The 19,056-nt window shown below is 37.7% G+C and overlaps 5 protein-coding genes across 5 annotated transcripts; all 5 read left to right on the forward strand.

The window, feature by feature from the left end:
• The first annotated feature begins 897 nt into the window (after positions 1 to 897).
• Positions 898 to 4,330, forward strand: LOC136942108 (troponin I, slow skeletal muscle-like). Its single transcript, XM_067234891.1, has 8 exons — positions 898 to 933; positions 2,113 to 2,148; positions 2,408 to 2,449; positions 2,621 to 2,752; positions 2,905 to 2,994; positions 3,093 to 3,266; positions 3,696 to 3,785; positions 3,898 to 4,330. Exons 4-7 carry the CDS (start codon positions 2,648 to 2,650, stop codon positions 3,780 to 3,782), a joined length of 456 nt encoding a protein of 151 aa, XP_067090992.1. The 5' UTR covers positions 898 to 933; positions 2,113 to 2,148; positions 2,408 to 2,449; positions 2,621 to 2,647; the 3' UTR covers positions 3,783 to 3,785; positions 3,898 to 4,330.
• Positions 4,331 to 4,736: 406 nt separating this feature from the next.
• LOC136942106 (troponin I, slow skeletal muscle-like) lies at positions 4,737 to 7,816 on the forward strand. The gene is made up of 7 exons (XM_067234889.1): positions 4,737 to 4,782; positions 5,949 to 5,983; positions 6,291 to 6,332; positions 6,453 to 6,584; positions 6,861 to 6,950; positions 7,060 to 7,233; positions 7,381 to 7,816. The coding sequence occupies exons 3-7, from the start codon at positions 6,303 to 6,305 to the stop codon at positions 7,465 to 7,467; spliced, it is 513 nt and encodes a 170-aa protein (XP_067090990.1). The 5' UTR covers positions 4,737 to 4,782; positions 5,949 to 5,983; positions 6,291 to 6,302; the 3' UTR covers positions 7,468 to 7,816.
• Positions 7,817 to 9,290: 1,474 nt separating this feature from the next.
• Positions 9,291 to 12,178, forward strand: tnni4b.2 (troponin I4b, tandem duplicate 2). The gene is made up of 8 exons (XM_067234890.1): positions 9,291 to 9,348; positions 10,324 to 10,360; positions 10,559 to 10,603; positions 10,769 to 10,900; positions 11,020 to 11,109; positions 11,311 to 11,484; positions 11,655 to 11,748; positions 11,840 to 12,178. The coding sequence occupies exons 4-7, from the start codon at positions 10,796 to 10,798 to the stop codon at positions 11,742 to 11,744; spliced, it is 459 nt and encodes a 152-aa protein (XP_067090991.1). The 5' UTR covers positions 9,291 to 9,348; positions 10,324 to 10,360; positions 10,559 to 10,603; positions 10,769 to 10,795; the 3' UTR covers positions 11,745 to 11,748; positions 11,840 to 12,178.
• Positions 12,179 to 13,772: 1,594 nt separating this feature from the next.
• LOC136942104 (troponin I, cardiac muscle-like) lies at positions 13,773 to 15,182 on the forward strand. Its single transcript, XM_067234888.1, has 5 exons — positions 13,773 to 13,832; positions 13,959 to 14,090; positions 14,312 to 14,401; positions 14,536 to 14,709; positions 14,839 to 15,182. The coding sequence occupies exons 1-5, from the start codon at positions 13,773 to 13,775 to the stop codon at positions 14,917 to 14,919; spliced, it is 537 nt and encodes a 178-aa protein (XP_067090989.1). The 3' UTR covers positions 14,920 to 15,182.
• A 455-nt stretch (positions 15,183 to 15,637) lies between these two features.
• bpgm (2,3-bisphosphoglycerate mutase) lies at positions 15,638 to 17,752 on the forward strand. Its single transcript, XM_067234583.1, has 3 exons — positions 15,638 to 15,683; positions 16,282 to 16,904; positions 17,444 to 17,752. The coding sequence occupies exons 2-3, from the start codon at positions 16,304 to 16,306 to the stop codon at positions 17,617 to 17,619; spliced, it is 777 nt and encodes a 258-aa protein (XP_067090684.1). The 5' UTR covers positions 15,638 to 15,683; positions 16,282 to 16,303; the 3' UTR covers positions 17,620 to 17,752.
• Positions 17,753 to 19,056: the final 1,304 nt, after the last annotated feature.

Consider the following 19,056-nt stretch of genomic DNA (forward strand, 5'->3'; position numbering starts at 1 on the left):
ATTTGTGCCTTTTAAAAATTATTTACTTCTATCAGAGATTACGTGTTGGGAGAGGACAGGGAATGTGTGGAGAGAGGGGGATGACATGCAGTAGATTTGAACCCAGGCCGCCTCAGTGAGGCCTCAGCTTACGTGGTGTGAACATTACTCCAGTGAGCCACCAGGGCACCCTAAAGTACAGACCTTTTATGAACTTTGTGATACTCACAATTTTAAGATGACAATTACCCCACAAGGGTATTTCACTTGTGAATAAGGGTATTCACAAGTTGCCAAACAAGTAGATGGGGCTGTTAGTTGTCCAATTTCTATGACAGATCCCCAAAGAATATACATCCATCTTTCACTTCATTCCAGGGATCAAGTTGAGGATCCAACCCATTAAACAGGCTTATAGCAGTGAGCCTTAAATATGAGTGACTTTAACCTTTGATTATCTGGGCTTAGACTCCCAAGACAAATCTGTGACCATGGCTTTGTCAAGTCCTGACTCTTTTTGCAGGTATTTTTCCACTGTGGGAGGAAGCACAGTGTATAGATTTACAAAATGACACCTACTACCGTACAGTGCAAGCAAATAGTTTTAGGATGAATATAGCTACAGAACACTCAAATTTGACTGTGAATGTAAATTACAGCATGTCTATGTACTATACTGTGTTCACCTAAGCAAATGTGTGTGTGTATAGAAGTGATCCATGCGCCTAGAGGAACCATAAAAACTAGATGTGTGATCGTATGAGGACAAAGCACTAAAGGGTTCGGAAGCAATGGGGCAAATGTCAGGAGGAGAGACATAGCAGGGGGTCTATTTTAGTGAGCCATTCACACGAGAGTTTGAATCTATAAATCTATCACCAAAAATCATAAAATGCTTTTTCCCCTCCTTCCTTACCACTCCTCTCATTCTCTCAGATTGTCTTCATCATAAAGGTAAGCTCTATACAATGATCAAGTTACGCAAATGGAAGCATAGACTATAAAATGTTGTAGCTCAAAAGTAAAAATAAAAGTAAATCAAATTACAATGCACATTATAGTATGTGGGGCAACGTCAGAGTAGTTAACTTGCTTGAGTGAAGGAGTAGACACAGCCCTCAGGAGAATGTACCTCTCTGCCAGTGTTACTTGGGGAGACATGTGGTGCCTAGCCTTTATGCAGGGATTAGTGAAGATTGCGTATCTCTATGACAGTGACATACATAAAGTGGCATGTATTACCATCAAGGAATCTGTGTCATGCTATTGCTTTTGTCATAGCCTTGAAGCAACTGCTCAAACATTGCTCTGTGGTTATGACTTGCTGTGACCCAGTGAAACGATCCCCAATCTCCTTATCCTCAAAGAGGGGATGTATATGTCATGTGAGGCTATCCTGGGTGCCAAACGTCTGCCGGGTGCTAGCGGTCCCTTTGCTCTCCTGAGGTGGCCAAGAGCCTTGACTGTAAATGGTGATGATAGGTGGGGACAGGCAGCCTTGTATGAGGACTTTATTGGCCTCAGCACCATGCCATTGACATGAAACTGAACTTGGAAACAGTATCCTAGTGTATGAATGTCCCAGGCTTAGGATTGTGCGGTTTCTGTGTACAATATTTGTGTTCGGAATTAATCAAATGTAGTGTATTTAATGTGTTTCATTTCTGTTTTCATGTTGCGAGAGAGAGAGATAGAGAGAGAGAAAAGGGGAGAGAAAAATGGGAGAGAGAGGGAGTGATGGGAACGGTGCTCTCTGCATTGCCTCCAATTGCTGCCAAAACATTTTACAGTGGTGGTCTTTGATTGGTATCATCAAGGCCACCGCTGCTATTTGGGCCACATAGGAAAGCATGAGAGCCATGTGGTCAAATATAGCTACCCAGGAGCCCTGACTCAAACTGTTGATAACAAAATGAACTATTCTCCATTGGCATCATACTACATGTATTCATTTATTGATAAATCATCAGAAAAACATTTATGAATTTCCTTCCAGACCACATTGTGAAAAACTCTTTGTTTGACAAGACAACAGTGGTACTTTATAATAAATGACACTTTTGTTGAGGCAAAGCAACACATTGTAACATTTCTCATGTTGTCACCTAAAGCTAATATTTCCCCTTTACCCAGGGAACTTAATCTGCAGCAGTCATGTCTGAAGGGTGAGTTTGAGTGCTTATTTACCCCTCCCCCCCATCACCTCACAGAAAATAAACAAACACTTGCGTGTGAAAGTGCAAATACATGTATTACACAGCCTAGTAAATGTTATTCTCTTGTCTTCTTCCATCAAATCTCAATACAAAGACCGGTGAGACCCCAATTCTCATGTTTTCAACAAATTAATTATACACGCATAAATTACATTCATATTACTGTATGCTGTCCCAATACGGTGACAAAATGTTTCTCTTGTTTTTTTAAGAAAAAGACAAAGTATTCAGCAACACGCCGCCTGTACTTAAAGGTAAATTTTATTCCAATTTCTTTCATTCCTTTTTTGATATAAATAGTGAACATTCCTTATTAGTGGCCCTTAAGTGCAAATTTCATGCACACATGGGCTACAAGATTACTTGTTGTAAGACCTTTTACCTAAAACTTAAGACCTTAAACCTCATTATTGTTTCCTTCTCAGACCAAACTACTGAAAAAGGCATCGTCAATGCTGGTTGCCGAGTATGAAGAGAAGAAGCGTGATAGAGACAACACTCTCACTGAGAGAGTCCCACCCCTCAAACTGTCTGGTCTGTCTGTTCAGGAGCTCCAGGTACTGAACAATTATACTATACGTCCACAATAGTCGAATAGTTGGAAAATCCACAGTCTCCATTGTTTTAATGCTGTTAATTACTGCAAAACATGCCTTCTTTTATTTATCTTTGGTATGGTAACTTCTACTAACCTGCCCAATTCTTTCAGGACCTTTGTAAAGATCTACATCACAAGATTGATATTATAGATGAGGCTCGATATGATCTGGACATCAAAGCAGGCAAAAATGAAAAAGAGGTATTACACATTCTCTTGTTTGGAATTTACACACCACCTCCAATCTGTCAAAAGTATGGACAGGTGACAAGTGCAGGACATGTTATTTGTTACCACAGATTCAAACATTAATTCAGAAGGTGAATGAGATGAAAGGTATGCAGAAAAGGCCTAACCTGAAAAGGGTGAAGAAGTCCGCAGATGCCGTGCTGGATGCCCTCACTGAATCCAGCAAACTCATGAAGGCTGACTTCAAGGCCAACCTTAAGACAGTGAAAAAGGAGGAGGAGAAGGTGAGATTGATGGGATAAAACAGTGTAAGGTTATGCGTTTATTGGATTGTGCCGACACAAGAGTGACTCTCAAGTTTATGCAGCAGGTTCCAGCACATACATGGGCAGCCAGAACAATATTTATGTTTGTTTATTTAAATATAACACCATATTGATTTTGAATATGCATAGCTACCTAGAACACCACAATATCAAACACCATACATTTAGAATATTGAGCAACATGTATTACATAAAAATATGAAAATAATTGTTTCAACCACAACTCTCCCCCATGGGATCAAATGAATGCAATTTCATATAAACATGCTCAGAAAAACCTTGCAGGAAGCAAGCAAGTTATTTGAATGTCAACAACTCAAAAACATATCCAAAAGAACATTTTGATATATTTTACTCTTACAATGCCCTGTATGTTTCTTTACACAGAAAGAAGAAGTGACTGACTGGCGTAAGAATGTGGAGGCCATGTCTGGAATGGAGGGAAGGAAGAAGCTTTTTGATGTGGGACAATAACAGGTATTTGCGATTAGCAAATCTCCGTGAAACCGTGTGAAGAAGCTGTTAAAAGGACTCAATCTCTTTCATAATTCCCTACTTCTACTAATAAAAATGTCACCTTTATTTTCAGACTCATCCAATCTTATCATAAAGAGAAGCACAAATCAAGACATGCGGAAAGAGAAATGTAAAAAGCTATGTCATTAGAGGTGCAAAGTAAATTATTCTATGTCAACCATGTTCATTTTCACATGTGTCAGTTTCATGTATCACCTAGACAAATACTACAGAATATTCTGTATGCAGTATGATATAACATGAAAGTAAACCAGTAGGTAGATTAATTGCTGAATTAATGTCATCCGAATGTGGACATTTTGGATAAAAATGACATGTAAAAATGTGAACTGCACATTATTCTGTAATGTTAATTCATGTTATTTTGAATGAAATCTTCCAAATAGTTTGATATGTGTTGGTAATGGTTACATGAAAGTATTGACCTATATGTCTTCTGCATGTTGGGTGTAACAACTCCCGCAATGAACGTTGATGTTGAACAACTTATTTTTCCGTTGTTTTATTTATGTATTTTGTGATGTTTTTTCTGCTCATCACAAACAGTTTGCTAGGAAGAGAACACATATTTTACAGAAATTGGTAGCTGCATCCTTCACCATGGTGAGGATGACATACTTAGGATACCTTTCACAGTCCCTTCATTTAATCACTGGAAAGACTGTCAATCACATATTTTTTGGCAGACCTCCCTCAGTTGCCTATGCCTCCCATCTAAGGTTGAAGAATGAGAGGTAAGATTGCGATCTTGTGTTGGGGGAAGCCTGTGTGGTTGGACACCATACTACTGGTGGTCAGGAGAGAGGGTTTATGGACAAAGGGTTTATTTTAGTGAGCCACTCACAGAACACCTTGGACGCCATAAGATTTAAACAGAGGTTTTCCTGTAGTCCTTCAGTGAAGTCGGGCACCACTCATTCTGTCCATCTTCAAAAAGGTATGTTTTTGTATGAATGTTTTTTGTTATAGATAAGAATTACATGTATGACCTGAGCTTTAGGATATAGATATACTCTGATGTTTGACAACAATATGTCAGGTTGAATTACTGTTCTTGAATGTATTTAATGTAATAATTATCAGGAACTATGAAAGACGGAACACATACTGTAGCCATTCCACAGGCTGTACCACATGAAGGTCCATATAGGACATAAATACATCTTTAGCTTGTACAACAACTAAGTATTAGCTCATGCATACATACATACTCTGTAAATCTATGCAGTCTCATATGTAAACACTTATACATACTTGTGTGAATAACTTAAAAACAGATATAAGAAACACTCAAGGATATACACGCTAATAAACATGCATTTTTAAAATCTTGCATGGTTTGTTGAACACGTATAGATTCATAACTGAATCTGTTGCATATTATAACAAAAATATAAGTTTAGATTTGTTTTTATTTTTTATCATCTGCAACATATTCAGTTATGACTGTATGTACGTTTTTTTGCAAGATGTTATAGAACAAGCCTACCATAAATACATTTTGGAAAACCAAACCACCATAACCCCAACTCTACCAATGCACAAGCAAGGTATATTCCAGTACACAGATATTACAACTTGCACAGCACTGTAGCTATGTTAGTTTATTGTTCTTTAAACCTCATACATCACAAAACCTGGTTGATGTATTCGTGCATCATTTCTTGAGTAAGGATTTTGGTTGTCATTCCTGTCTTTTGTGGCTTTTCACAAACCATGACTTACTACATAAAATGTAGTTGGTTTTCAGGGTACATTTGTATAAGCATATCAAAAACAACACGTTAAATCAATTGTATATTTGACATAGTTCGCAATAACTACAATTTTTGGGTAATTTTCTGCATTCAATCTATAAATGTACAGGCCTGGAGTTGGATGTATTTGGCTTTTCCATACCATGAACAGCTTGAAATCTTTGTACCCATGGGACATTCCAAAGAAGGCATCATGTTGAACTGTGTAATGAGTACATACAATGTTATGATCTGAATGCAATGAGAGACTCTTGTCTATAATTTCTTGGAAGTTATGTAAAAATGTAATGCATTAATTCAACTAAATTATGTAATTTTCAATTTAACACAACTGACTGTATTTCAGAATACAAGTAATAATTCAAAATGTCTGAGGGGTGAGTATAATTTTGGCATGCTTTTTTACTACAGGTAATTATTAAGTAAGATTTACAAATATTTGATTTAATACTCATGCATTGTTTCACTGTTGTCCACCATCAAACTTTCGTCATAGACCGGTAAGCAAATTCTCATTTTAAGTTATTCTTTTTTTCAGAAAGGTTGGACTTATTATTTATAAAATATACAATGTATGATTAAGTGGTGTCAATTTATCATACCACATCTGTGTAATCCAGTCAAGTCCTATCTTAAGTGCATTAATTGGAAAACTTCATTTATTGAATCTGTGTCCTTGTTTGTGTAGAAAAAGTCGAAGATGTCTGCCTCTCGCAGATTGATTCTCAAGGTATTGTCTTCTTTTATTTCAAAAGTTTAATCAAGACATTTTATGTTTGCAAATTGTGTCAGTATTAGTTTGGTCTCAACTAGGATAATTTATGTTGTGAAACATCTCCTATACTTTCAGACCATACTTCTGAAAAAGGCAGAGTCTATGCTAGTGTCAGACATTAAGGAGAAGAAGTTGGAGAGACAGAACACTCTGAGTGAAAGAGTGCCACCACTCAAACTGTCTAGTTTGTCTCTGCAAAACCTTCAGGTATCTTTCTTTTGACTAAGAGAAAACTAATTTACTTTTTATCATAACAGTATCCATTAAATGTGAGAGAAACTTAAGGGAATCTTACATTGTGTGTATTCCTCGATGCAGACTTATAAGGCATACTTACAGTACTTATATACAGATTAGCTTGTCAGACATCTACCATTTTTTTTTCATTTCTACCTTTTTCAGGCAGGCCTTGCATTGTTCTTCTGAAATATGTTTTTCTCAATAATATTGGGTTCTGCCTGTCTGTTAATCAAATTTGTACAGGGACTGTGTAAAGAACTGCACCATAAGATTGATGCTGTTGATGAAGAGCGCTATGACATTGCAGCCAAAGTAGCCAAGAATGACAAAGAGGTGAATTCATGTTATATCATGACGTGGACATTCCAAAAATAAATTTGGAATTAAGAACAGATTAAAATCTATTGTTTTACAAACAGTGAAATAATTTATTTTCCCACAGATAGAAAATTTGTCACACAAGATCTTTGAGCTCAAGGGCAAGATGAAGCGACCTGCTCTGAAAAGAGTGAAAATCTCAGCTGAGGCCATGCTTGGAGCTCTGCTGGGGACCAAGATGAAGGAGACAGTAGACTTCAAGTCCAACCTCAAAACTGTGAAGAAGGAGGAAGAGAAGGTAAGTGAACTGCAGCATGCAGAGTGAATGTTTGCTTTGAAATTCTACCAATCAATGCAACCTAAATCTGTTCAACATTAAATACAATTGTTCTGGCACATGATTAAATTACTAATCATTAGAAGTGTATTCCCTTCCTCTACACAGAAAGAGGAGGTGACTGACTGGCGTAAGAACGTGGAGGCCATGTCTGGAATGGAGGGCAGGAAGAAGCTGTTTGATGCTGGACAATAGATTTCTGTCAATGGACTCCATGTGGTGTGTAATATGACCACCAAAGACTTAAGCATGACAACTGAGACAGCAAGCAGCTAAACAGCACACTAAAAGAAGATCACATCCGCAGTCAACACAATAAGTCATAATGCAGTTTAGGGTTACACATGGTACCTCCCATTAATAGCCATAGCGTGGCATAGAAAATACTGTATCTACCATGTTTAGCACTTTGTTCTTGCCATTGTATTGAGATATATACCCTTGGACCCCCCTGAGTCCGTCACTTCCCATTACCTTTTTCCAAACATTAAAATGATGTGCCCTCTTCTTTAACTTTAGATGACTCAAATGTGTCTTTTACAGTATTTCCTTACTTAAGTTATTTTACCACAAGGATTTCTATTTTAAAATAAATACTTCAGATTGATGCAACCATTAGCCTGTTTGAAATGTCTATTTTGTTAAGGAAAATTTGGTAGTACCCTGATCCCTTGTATTAATAAGTCTGTAGCTGTTTCTTGTTTATACACTGTCAGTTAAAAAAATATATATATTCCACTCAAGAATTAAGAAAATACATTAAATGCATTCCAAACAGAGTGTAAGTACAAGGAACAGGGCTGCTGCAGTACCAAAAGAAGCCCATCCAGGGAGGTCGCCATTCCATCACTGGCATTGCTGAAGGGACTGGTTCAGCATAGAGTACTTCTGAGATTATAACTGAGAAGTCAATGAAAAGCTCTAAAGCCCAGAAATTGCTCTGGTTGCACATGCATAATAAGAGGTTTATTGCTGATACTTCCAGCAGATGATGCTTCTGAAAAGTTGGAATCTTAGTAATGAACAAATCCTCAAAGATGATAAGATAAAACATATTTTAGCCATGGAATTTTAAATTATATTGTTCTGCTCCCTTAGGTTGTTCTATCTGGGCACAAGTTACAGTGAAATATTTCTTACCGATTAGCAGCCTTTGTACCTTTGACTCCCCCAGCGTACAACACTAACACAAGGGATGAACGGGTCAGTTTACACTGCATCACAACCGGCACCTGCTCCTGTTAGTCTAAATCCCAAAATAAGGCCCCTCAAAGATTTATGTGGCTTTGTAGAGCATGAATGTGTTAGCAGATTAAGGTCTCCCATAGTCACTTAAAATGTGTCCTTATGGGTTGATGGTAGATGCCAGTTCTGCTGTAACTGATGTTAGAATATACCACATTTCACTGTTAAAAAGTAACCAAGAACAAAAGGAAATACTTGATCAAAGTCAGATGGTTTTATTGGTGCTGTCTAAGGTGCTAATATTAGATCCGCAGTAGATTGATTGCTTCTGGTGAGGGTCCAGATCTACACAGACAACTCTAATGCAGCTATGGACAGCTCCACATTGGTTGATTTTGCCATTGCTATACAATCAGAGCTGCTTTACATTATTTCTGTTATTTCTGAAGTATGAGCCATGAGTTATGTGGTCCTTACTGGATTGTTAGGATGTGTTGATTGTGTGGAAAAATTATCTGCTGCACTCATTACATTTTGAGAGAGTTTGACAGCAGAACAGTTCAGAGATCTACACAGACCTAAATGTGTATGTTTTACTTGGCCTAGGGATGTGTCCTTCCTGTAGTGAATACTTTATGGCATTTACCACAAGAGGTGATGTCAAACTCTAGTAACATTGCGTCCTCAATTGTCCAAGTCCATAAAAGTTATTTTATAACACTTTCTGTTGACCAGTAAATGTCAGTGTCAGAGGCAGAATGGCACAGACAGGGGTCTATTTTAGTGAGCCATTCACATGGGGGATAGAAACTATAAATCTGAAAGATTTTCCCCCTACCCTCTCTCAGCTAGTTGCTGCTCACCTCCTCAGGACTTTTCTTCACTTTAGAGGTACGTCTAAATAACAATTTTGGCTCAATATTAAGGAACTTTGTTAGATATACATCATCTATTGTGTGGACTTGAGGAATGGTTATGTATGGCAGGAATGCAAATGCCATGAGCAAGCACAGATTGACCAGACTTTTTATTGAAGGTTAAAGCTGAATAAAACCTTATATTTTGTTGACCTTTATATGACTAGAGGCTAGATTTTTTAAATTGTTTTATGTCTTGGAACAATGTAGCCTATTCCTGTATTCTTTTGCTGAACACTGACTGCCGAGTAGACATGTCTTTGAATTAGTTGGTCATTCTCCCATCTTATCACCTATGCTGAAAGTCTTGTCAGCTGTTAAAATATTTTACAGCTCAGCACTGAAAAGGTTCAGGTCAACATTTATTATGTCCTTCTACTGTATGCAGTAATAGACCTCAAAGTTCTAATTTCTCCTATTTTGCTTCTCCCTTTAATTGCTGTTACATGGATATTCAGACATAAATCTACACAGACAATTACAATATTGTATTTCACAGCCCAGTCGGACAATTACTTACAATGCATAAATGTATTAATTGTTATCCATTAGGTTTTTTACATCAACGCTCTCTAATGATGACAGACTATGCTAGTTGGAAATTGATATTTTTTATGCATGTATCGACATCCTGCATTAAGGAGATGTCTTTAAGTCTTTAAGTTTGCCCTGGGACCTATTTTAGAGTTCCTTTTTGGATGTGTGTGTGTGTGGGGGGGGGTTAACACATACATGGAGTAGGTGACATACCTAAATCAATGAGACCAGAGCAATCCATCAATCCACAACAAACAGCTCAATTGCCCCATGTGAAAGAGGTATTATAATGACTGTTTAGGTATGCAAACAAATTAGAGTAACCGTGGTATGGCCATATATTTCATTTAGACAGTTCTACTGTACAGTGTGTTTCCAATTGTGTTAATAAGTTGGTATGTCCTCTTTTCAGAGTCTAAGATAAGAAGCCAATCATGGCGGACGCGTAAGTATTGTTGTGTAAATTAAAGTGAGAATAAATATTAAATGCAAAACATTATGGTATGTTCTTTAACTATTATTTTATTCAACCCTACGATGCATAACATACTGGAACAGACCGGTGAGTTTAACTTTTTATTCATAAAATACATGAATGAATAATGATTAGTACTTGATAGATTGATCAATGTCTATCTCAATTTCAGAAACAAAAGTCAAAGATCACCTCAGCACGAAGGCTGGGGCTCAAGGTTAGAAAAGCATCTCATTGTTTAAGGAATGATTCCTTCATGATAGGAATCATGGATAAGTAATTATTCAGTTTTAGGTTTTACCCAGTTAACCAATACTAATAAAGTACTTTTCAGATGCACCTGCCCATGTTCATTCTTCCCCCTTCTCCTCCACCCCTTCAGATCAGACTGTTGACAGTGGCCGCTCAGATGCTGCAAACAGAGAAGGAGGACAAGAAAAAGGAGAGAGAGGACGCGTTGGCAGACAGAGTTCCTCCTCTAAAACTGTCTGGTCTGTCTGTGCAGGAGCTTCAGGTGCTAACATGACCAACATGCATATGCAGTGTGTACACACACATCCACAGTCTCATGTTTGACTTAAAAAATCAAGATCAAGAGATGTAACAATATTATTTTGGTTCCTTATCTAATAGGACCTTTGCAAAGACTTGCATCATAAGGTTGATGTTGTAGATGAGGAGCGATATGATGTTGAACTCAAGGTTACCAAGAATGAAAAGGAGGTAAGCTGCACCAAGCATTTTGTGTCAGCAATTCCCAGTTTTGTGTCTGGTTTTAAAGTAATACTAACTAAACACCACCCCCAAGTGGCTGTGAAATGGCTAGGACTTGTTCAGAGTTTTAACATCCTACAATCTGGATTTTAAAAAGCTAATGGAAAAACATAGCAAACAGAAATATATTTGAAGCATCCTCTGTGGCAGATCAAAGACATGATGCTGAAGATCATCGAGCTACAAAGCAAGTTCAAGAAACCTACCCTGAAGAGAGTGAAGATCTCTGCTGAGGCCATGCTGAGTGTTCTGCTTGGCTCCAAACACAAGGAGTCCATTGACTTCAAGGCCAACCTCAAGAAAGGCAAGAAAGAGGAAGAGAAGGTACGGTTGGACGTTCTCATACCTGTCATGATCAGAATCAGAATCAGATGATGCCTGCAAACATAATGGAGATCTATGAGTCTAAAAAAGGAAACTTTTTAAATGTCAAGCATGTGATGTAGGTAGGTATGTGGGCTGGGTTTCATGTCTACATTTCCGGTTCCTCACAGAAAGAGGAGGTGACTGACTGGCGTAAGAACGTGGAGGCCATGTCTGGAATGGAGGGCAGGAAGAAGCTGTTTGATGCGTCTGGAAACTGAACAGGTACAAATAATGTCATTTCATTGATTAATTAAATCCATAATCTCAAATATTTAACAGATAATTATAATTATTTTTTCATCTCATTTAACAGGTACAAGATTAATACTTTTTAGGTCTGGTTTTTCTGGTCGGAAAGAAAAGGTGACTCAATTTTCCAAAGACAGACACTGAGAGTATCAAGAAAACGTATGAGATAATATAATGGAGTGAGTGTTTAAAAGGGATGGGTCACCTCTGAATTTAAGTGGTTTAAAATTATCTTGTATTTCTACATGACATTGCCCATTTGTAACGACTGTATGGCATTTTAGCCCCTGGTTTTGTAGAATAAGTTATTTGGATACTTGTATACTTGATTCCTAAGTGGTGTTTCCTTCTGCTCTGCTGTAAGAGTAGTAGTGTCAAACCATAATAAAAAAAGTGTGTCATCTGTCGTGTCCTGTAATACTTACATTTCTCCTGAATGGCCTGGAGAGGGCAGTATAAACCAAAAATCAGTCTGCGAAAGACATGATGGAGGAAATCTCTACTTTACTTGGCCTATATTTGATTGGTATTGTGCAAGGTATTATTCAAACCCTCATATTCTGATGATTGTGCTATTGTAAATGCAAACATTACAACTACAACAAAGAGGACAATTAATTGTTTTTCCTTTAACTAAAGACAAGAGCAATATTGCCATAATGTAAAAAAATTATATTGTTAAATAATCTAGAAAACATTTTCATCCAAATGAAGTATCATTGGATTGCTCATTACACAAACATCGTGAGGATCCCTACAGGGTCCCTACATGTTCATCTTGATACATTCTAATAGTTTTCCCATTTAGTTTTCAGTTTAATGTCACACACAGTATTGTGGTACTGTGTTACTCAGTCTTCACACCCTTTGTCCCCTGTTCCCAATAAAGCACTGACAGACAACCAGTCTGTTCCACAGGTGGACAGTCACACACTAAGAACATTCACACGCAAGACTTTGGGATGTGCAGAATTTCAGAGCAAGAATGGTGAGGACAGTGAATCTATTTTAGTTAGCCACTCACATGAGCTACAGAATCTATATATTTACCTCCTTTACATCCTGCTGTCTCACAAAGACAACAAGTGTTTTCCAGTCACCTAAAAGGTAAGCTTTGTGCTCTAAAACAGCACTCTTAAAATGTGATTGTGGAAGAACAGTTTGGGCTGTCTGCTCTGACAGAGGTTGGCTGTTTGCGAACAGTCGTCTCTCACCCAAAGGTCAAGTTGAAGTAATAAATAACATGACATTGTAATTGTACATTTGATTTACGTGATACTGTTAAAATATACGGCAAATATTTGACAGTATCACAAAGGGTTTTCACAAGGCATTTATATGCTGTTTAGATTTAATTATGATAGAATCATAAAATGCTTGGTTTTATCTATTAGTTGCAGGTGCATCGTCAAGTCAATGTCAATTATTGTACAGAAGTCGTTTTCTTAATTCCTCATATTCCTATACATTTTATAAAGTCTTATAGTATCAAAGATGCTAGAGACATTAAACAGTTACATTTTGTGATACAATAAAGAATGTGATCAGCATATTGTTATACAAAATAAAATACAAATACAAATAAATGCATTTTGTCTCACATAAATATATCTATAAGTTTTTTACAATATTGTTCTCATCATATCTATGCCAGGAGACACACAAAACAGCAAACATGTCAGAAGCGTAAGTAATCGCTACATTGTACAGTAATTTTGTAAAAATGTTTTGTATAATTACTGAAAACTAAGTGACTCATGATCCTGTGTATATTATTTCCCTCCAAATTGCCTGATGTTGTTCCAGGGCTCCGGTAAGTTCATTCTTAAAATGTACTTGCTAAAATTAACAAAAGCTTAATATGTTAAACAAATGTAAAATTGGCATTTATTTGACCAAGAAGCAAAAACAAAAAATGTAGCATAAAATAAAAATCATGCTAGCACATTTTAGCACATGTTTTATCCATTCTATGATCAGTAACATCAATAAACATCATGTCTTTTTGGCAGAAACCAAAGCCAAAGATCTCAGCATCTCGCAGACTATACTTAAAGGTACTTTTTTGTGTGATCTGGTACAAAACGTTTTGTTTAGACTATGTTTAAATGTATGAAATAATAATGAATCTTCCAAATGAAGTGTGAGTCATGATTTTAGATTACTGTGTGGCATGTTCCCAGACCAAGCTGCTGAAGCATGCTGCGACTATGGTCCAGGCTGACAAGGAGCAGAAAGTATTGGACAGAGAGCGGATCCTGAGTGAGAGGGGTCCGCCACTCAACCTGTCTGGCTTGTCTATACAGGACCTTCAAGTACAATCACTCTCTACAATTCTTTGACAATCAAGGATGTGCATGTAATCGTGTAGTTCAAAGTTGATTATGGGCTCTGACATATTCTTACAAATTTTGTAAATGATAATTTATCAAGGAAAAATCTTCAGCAATACTATAGCCAGAGTCAAACTATAGTATGCATTACTAATTAATAGCAAACTCATTCCATTTATTAAATGATGGCGTTCTATCAACAGAATCTTTGCAAGGAGTTACATCAGAAAATAGATGTTGTTGATGACGAACGCTATGACGTCGCCTCAAAAGTGTCCAAGAATACTAAAGAGGTAACCAATGCAAAAATATTCTCACTGCTAAATTGAGTCTGATTGTCATGTTTTCCTGTACAAAATGTTAGGAATGGAGTAAGATATACATGCCTTAATTGTTTTTGCTTACTTCAACATTCTGGTGTACACAGATTGAAGATCTTTCTCATAAGATCTTTGAGCTAAAGGGCAAAATGAAGAGGCCAAATCTGAAGAGGGTGAGAGTGTCTGCGGACGCCATGCTGGGGGCTCTTCTGGGTGCCAGGGTCAAAGAGTCTGTCGACTTCAAGGCCAACCTTAAGACAGTGAAGAAGGAAGAGGAGAAAGTAAGGGGTCATGTTTTAATTCTACTTATATTGGTAGAACTGAGAGCCTTGTTATCATGACAAGAATTGAATTACATAATTTACTGTAGGAAAAGTGTTAACCGTCCTTTTATCCTGTTATCCCCACAGAAAGAGGAGGTTACTGACTGGCGTAAGAACGTTGATGCCATGTCAGGAATGGAGGGCAGGAAGAAGATGTTTGCTTCTTAATTATGGGTGGGGCAATTCAATCAAGTGGCTGTTTATATAATGACAGTCAAGACACAGACGCTTCAGGGGTCTCTTGAACAACATGTAAATTGATTTATGTGTATGTGACTGGAACCCATCATGTCATATGTTGATACTCAAACTCAATAGACACTTATTTCATTTGTACATAATAATTTGAGTAACACTTGATAAAAAAATGTTGAATGCTTGTGAAATGTCAAATTTTGTATTTGACAATAAAACACTGAATCCCACATACACTACTGTGAGTTTTTGACATGTTTCTATGAGTGTGGTTGTGTGTGTCTATGTGTGTAATAAAGAGAGAAAGGGAGAAATATAACCTAAATTATTTTTACACGAGTATACAACAGAACCACCATATTCATGTTGCACTTTTTGTCGTTAACTGTCATAATTTACCCCTAACAAGGTGAGATGTCGAACAAGAAAACAATGTTGAAAACATTCACAACACAAAGTATCACTACTTTACTGTCCAGCCACGTTCAGTAAGTGCTACAATGTTGCTGTATGTCATGCCGCGCCTCCTTTCTGATGACAGTTCCAACTCGAGGCGTTCACAGTCCTTAAATGGAACATTATGCGACGACAGTACCGCCCTCACGCGGGACTCACCTATTCAATTGGACAACTTTACTGTCAATCCTTGACGTTTAAAAAAACTCTCTATGGTGGTCTAAATTTGTGTCAACATTCACGACTTCACGATATTTGGGCCCGGCTGAATCACACGCAGGGTAAGATATTTCTAATGCTATTGGCATAAAATAATATTTTATACAATCTATTGTTCCACTTAAAAAAAAAGAAGGTTGATCTCGGGCGTAAAAAACACGTTTTGCTCGCAGCTCGGAAAGGAGATCCGTTAAATGCATCTAGCTAGCGTAGATAAGTCAACCAACGTCCTCTTGCTGATGATGCTAGCACTACTGTAGCTTCCCTACATCTAAATATTCCCTACTTCTATATTTTTCGTAAACAATTAATAGGTTGTGAGCGCAGTAGTGGAATTTCCTCTAGTCATGTGTCCTGTTATCTAGCTGTTGCCTAGCTGTTCCTCTACTTAGTTGCTTTCATGCTTTATTGCATTTGATCGATGTTTGCTTCTTAGAATGTCAGTTATTTGGACAGACACGCCTACAGTAATTTTTTGCAAGAACTGAAATGAAATGCAATGTTTATAGTGTGGATGATTGCTTGCTTTCCCCTCACAAATTAATACATTGGTATACACTGCTGAATTGTACACTGCTTATTTGTTGCTTCAGACACGTTAATTTTCTCAGTAAGTTTAATTATCATTTGTTCTGTTTTTTTAAATATTTTGTGTTGCAGGCACCTGCTGCCAACTCTTCTGATGTCCAAATACAAAGTTTTTCTGCTGAGGCATGGAGAGGGAGCGTGGAACAAAGAGAATCGCTTTTGCAGCTGGGTTGACCAGAAGTTGAGCGAGGATGGGATTAAGGAGGCTCAGGAGTGTGGGCGCCTTCTGAAAGAGCAGGGCTACAAGTTTGACATGGTGTTCACCTCCCTGCTCAGCCGCTCCATCCACACAGCATGGCTGGTGCTGGAGGCTATGGGGCAAGAGTGGGTGCCCGTGGTCAAGTCCTGGAGGTTTAACGAGCGTCACTACGGTGCCCTCATTGGCCTCAACAGGGCTGAGATGGCTCTGAACCACGGAGAGGAGCAGGTGAAGCAGTGGAGGAGGAGCTATGACATCACACCCCCGCCAATCGACAGATCACACCCTTTCTTCCTGGAGATCTATAACGATCGCAGGTACAGCAACTGTGATGTGTCTAAAGACAACCTTCCCCGCTCAGAGAGTCTGAAACAGGTGCTGGAGAGACTGCTGCCCTACTGGGACAGCAATGTGGTGCCAGAGATCAGGAGTGGTCGGACTGTTCTCATCTCCGGCCATGGGAACAGCTGTAGAGCCCTGCTGAAACATCTGGAAGGTATGTTGTAACATTGCATCAGCATTGTTAGTATTCACTCCACTGCTGTCCTTTCAGCCTTTGTCTGTGAAGGTCTAGTATTTGCTGGTCACTTGCACTGAATACACAGAAGTCGTTTAAAGAGAACAAATCTTTCTATTCCAGAAATGGTATGTTGAACTTAAACAAAAAGGGCACTGAGTTAATGTTAGATTTGACTGCTGCCATGATATCTATTTTGACCTTTCAGCACCCCCACAGTATCTGTGGGGGCTCTGACTGCTCAGTAACTTTATAGGGAGTTATATAACATGGTAGGATCTAGTTTAGCTTCTTGTACATTTTTCTTCTTTTTTTTCATTGTCAAAGATGAACATGCTTAACTTATTGTTATGAGATTTATATTTTGATGTGTACATAAAGGTGTTGTTTGGACCAAAATATTTTTGCTAGCTAAAAGCTTTGATGACAAACGCATCACAAAATAATTATATCTGTGCAGTACAGTAGATCAGCATATGTGTTCTTTTCCCATGTATTACCCAATTGTTTTTCAACAGGTATATCAGATGCAGACATTGTCAACGTGACTCTACCCACAGGGATTCCGGTTCTGTTGGAATTGGACGAAAACCTTAAATGTGTTAAACCAAGGCAGCTTTTGGGAGACCAGGCAAAGATTCAGGCTGCTATCAAAATGGTAGAAGACCAGGGAAAGGCTAAACGACCTGCCTGAGTTCAGTGAAGTGGTTATGTGACTGCTCCTAGCTCTAGGATTATCACCGGCCGCGTATGCACCATCTCTTAAAGAAAAGTGGATTTGGTTTTGAGTTGTAATTAACCAATAGCAGGGAGTTTTAGTCAGAGTAAAAGCCTTTCAGAAAAATCTTGCAGTTCATTGACTGTAGGCATAATTGTGGTGTGGACTTGATCGAGAATCTTGGCACAGTCCACACAGGCACAACATGGAAGTAAAATAAAGCAGAATAGATAATCTGGCATTTTAGGATTATGCACTAAGGAAGTGGCAGGTTCATATTTAAGACGATCTTCCTGTTTTTAAGAGATAAAACATCCATAACATACAGAGAATAGGCAATATAAAGGTGATATATGCTATTTTGTGTTTGAATTGAAGGATTTATTGTAAATTCTAGCTGTTGAATTGATACTAATATCCTGTTACATGAATACTAACTTTCCCTTGCAAACCTTTTCAAACCTCCATAACATGTGCTTTTGGTGTCAATTCGATTTTGAGTTGAAAGTGTCAGTAACCTAGATATACAGTACATCCATTACAGTACGTATCAGTTGCTGCAATTGTATTTCTCAACAAGAAAAGCACTTCATGAACAAAATACCTCACAGAGATTGAGAGCCAGGCTATCCATTCCAAGACGGTGGTGATTGTTAAGCCGCTTACAGTAGACATGCTGTTACTGTGTTCTATAAGGAAATGTGATCCTGTTCTTTGTTATTTGTCCATGTACCCTACTTCTCTAGTTTATATTTGGAGTGAAGCAATTCTTTCTACAGTATGAATTTTCCCCCTACCAAATTTAAGACATTCAGTTTTGTATCACATGATGTAGGCAACATTTCCTGGCCTGTCCTTGATGAATGATCAAGGATTAATGCACTAGGAATCTCTGACAAGTTCCCGCTTTTTAATCAGTGTACTATTTCTAATGGCATGATATAGACTACTATGTTGTGTTCACTGACATATTTTTGTCTCTGTGAATTTATAACCATGTGTAGTGGTTGGTGCTCTTGTTCTTCTTATATGCACTGCTATTAATGTGAGTACATGCTCCTTGCATTTGATCTGTTACATGTACAGTATTTTGTATGATTAAGATGGATTATTGTGAGGACTACTGTTTTTTCTTTCTTTCTTTTTTACAATGTAAGAGAAAGGAATTATGTTTTTGACTATGTTGGGGAATGTGTTTTTGTCTAATCAGTTTTAATGGTTAAGTGTTCTATAGTGTCATGCCCACCATTTTGGAGTATGAAAGGTCAAATAATCTGTAGAGAAATACATCGCCAGAAAGCACTGTTATGTTCTTAATATTTGTTTTATCCACAAAGTGTAATGATATGAAGAAACTTGACAACACTGTAGAACCTGAACATATAATTTTATGTTTTAAATAATAGAATAAAA

This window comes from Osmerus mordax, chromosome 4, assembly GCF_038355195.1.
Source record: "Osmerus mordax isolate fOsmMor3 chromosome 4, fOsmMor3.pri, whole genome shotgun sequence".
Lineage (NCBI taxonomy): Eukaryota > Metazoa > Chordata > Actinopteri > Osmeriformes > Osmeridae > Osmerus > Osmerus mordax.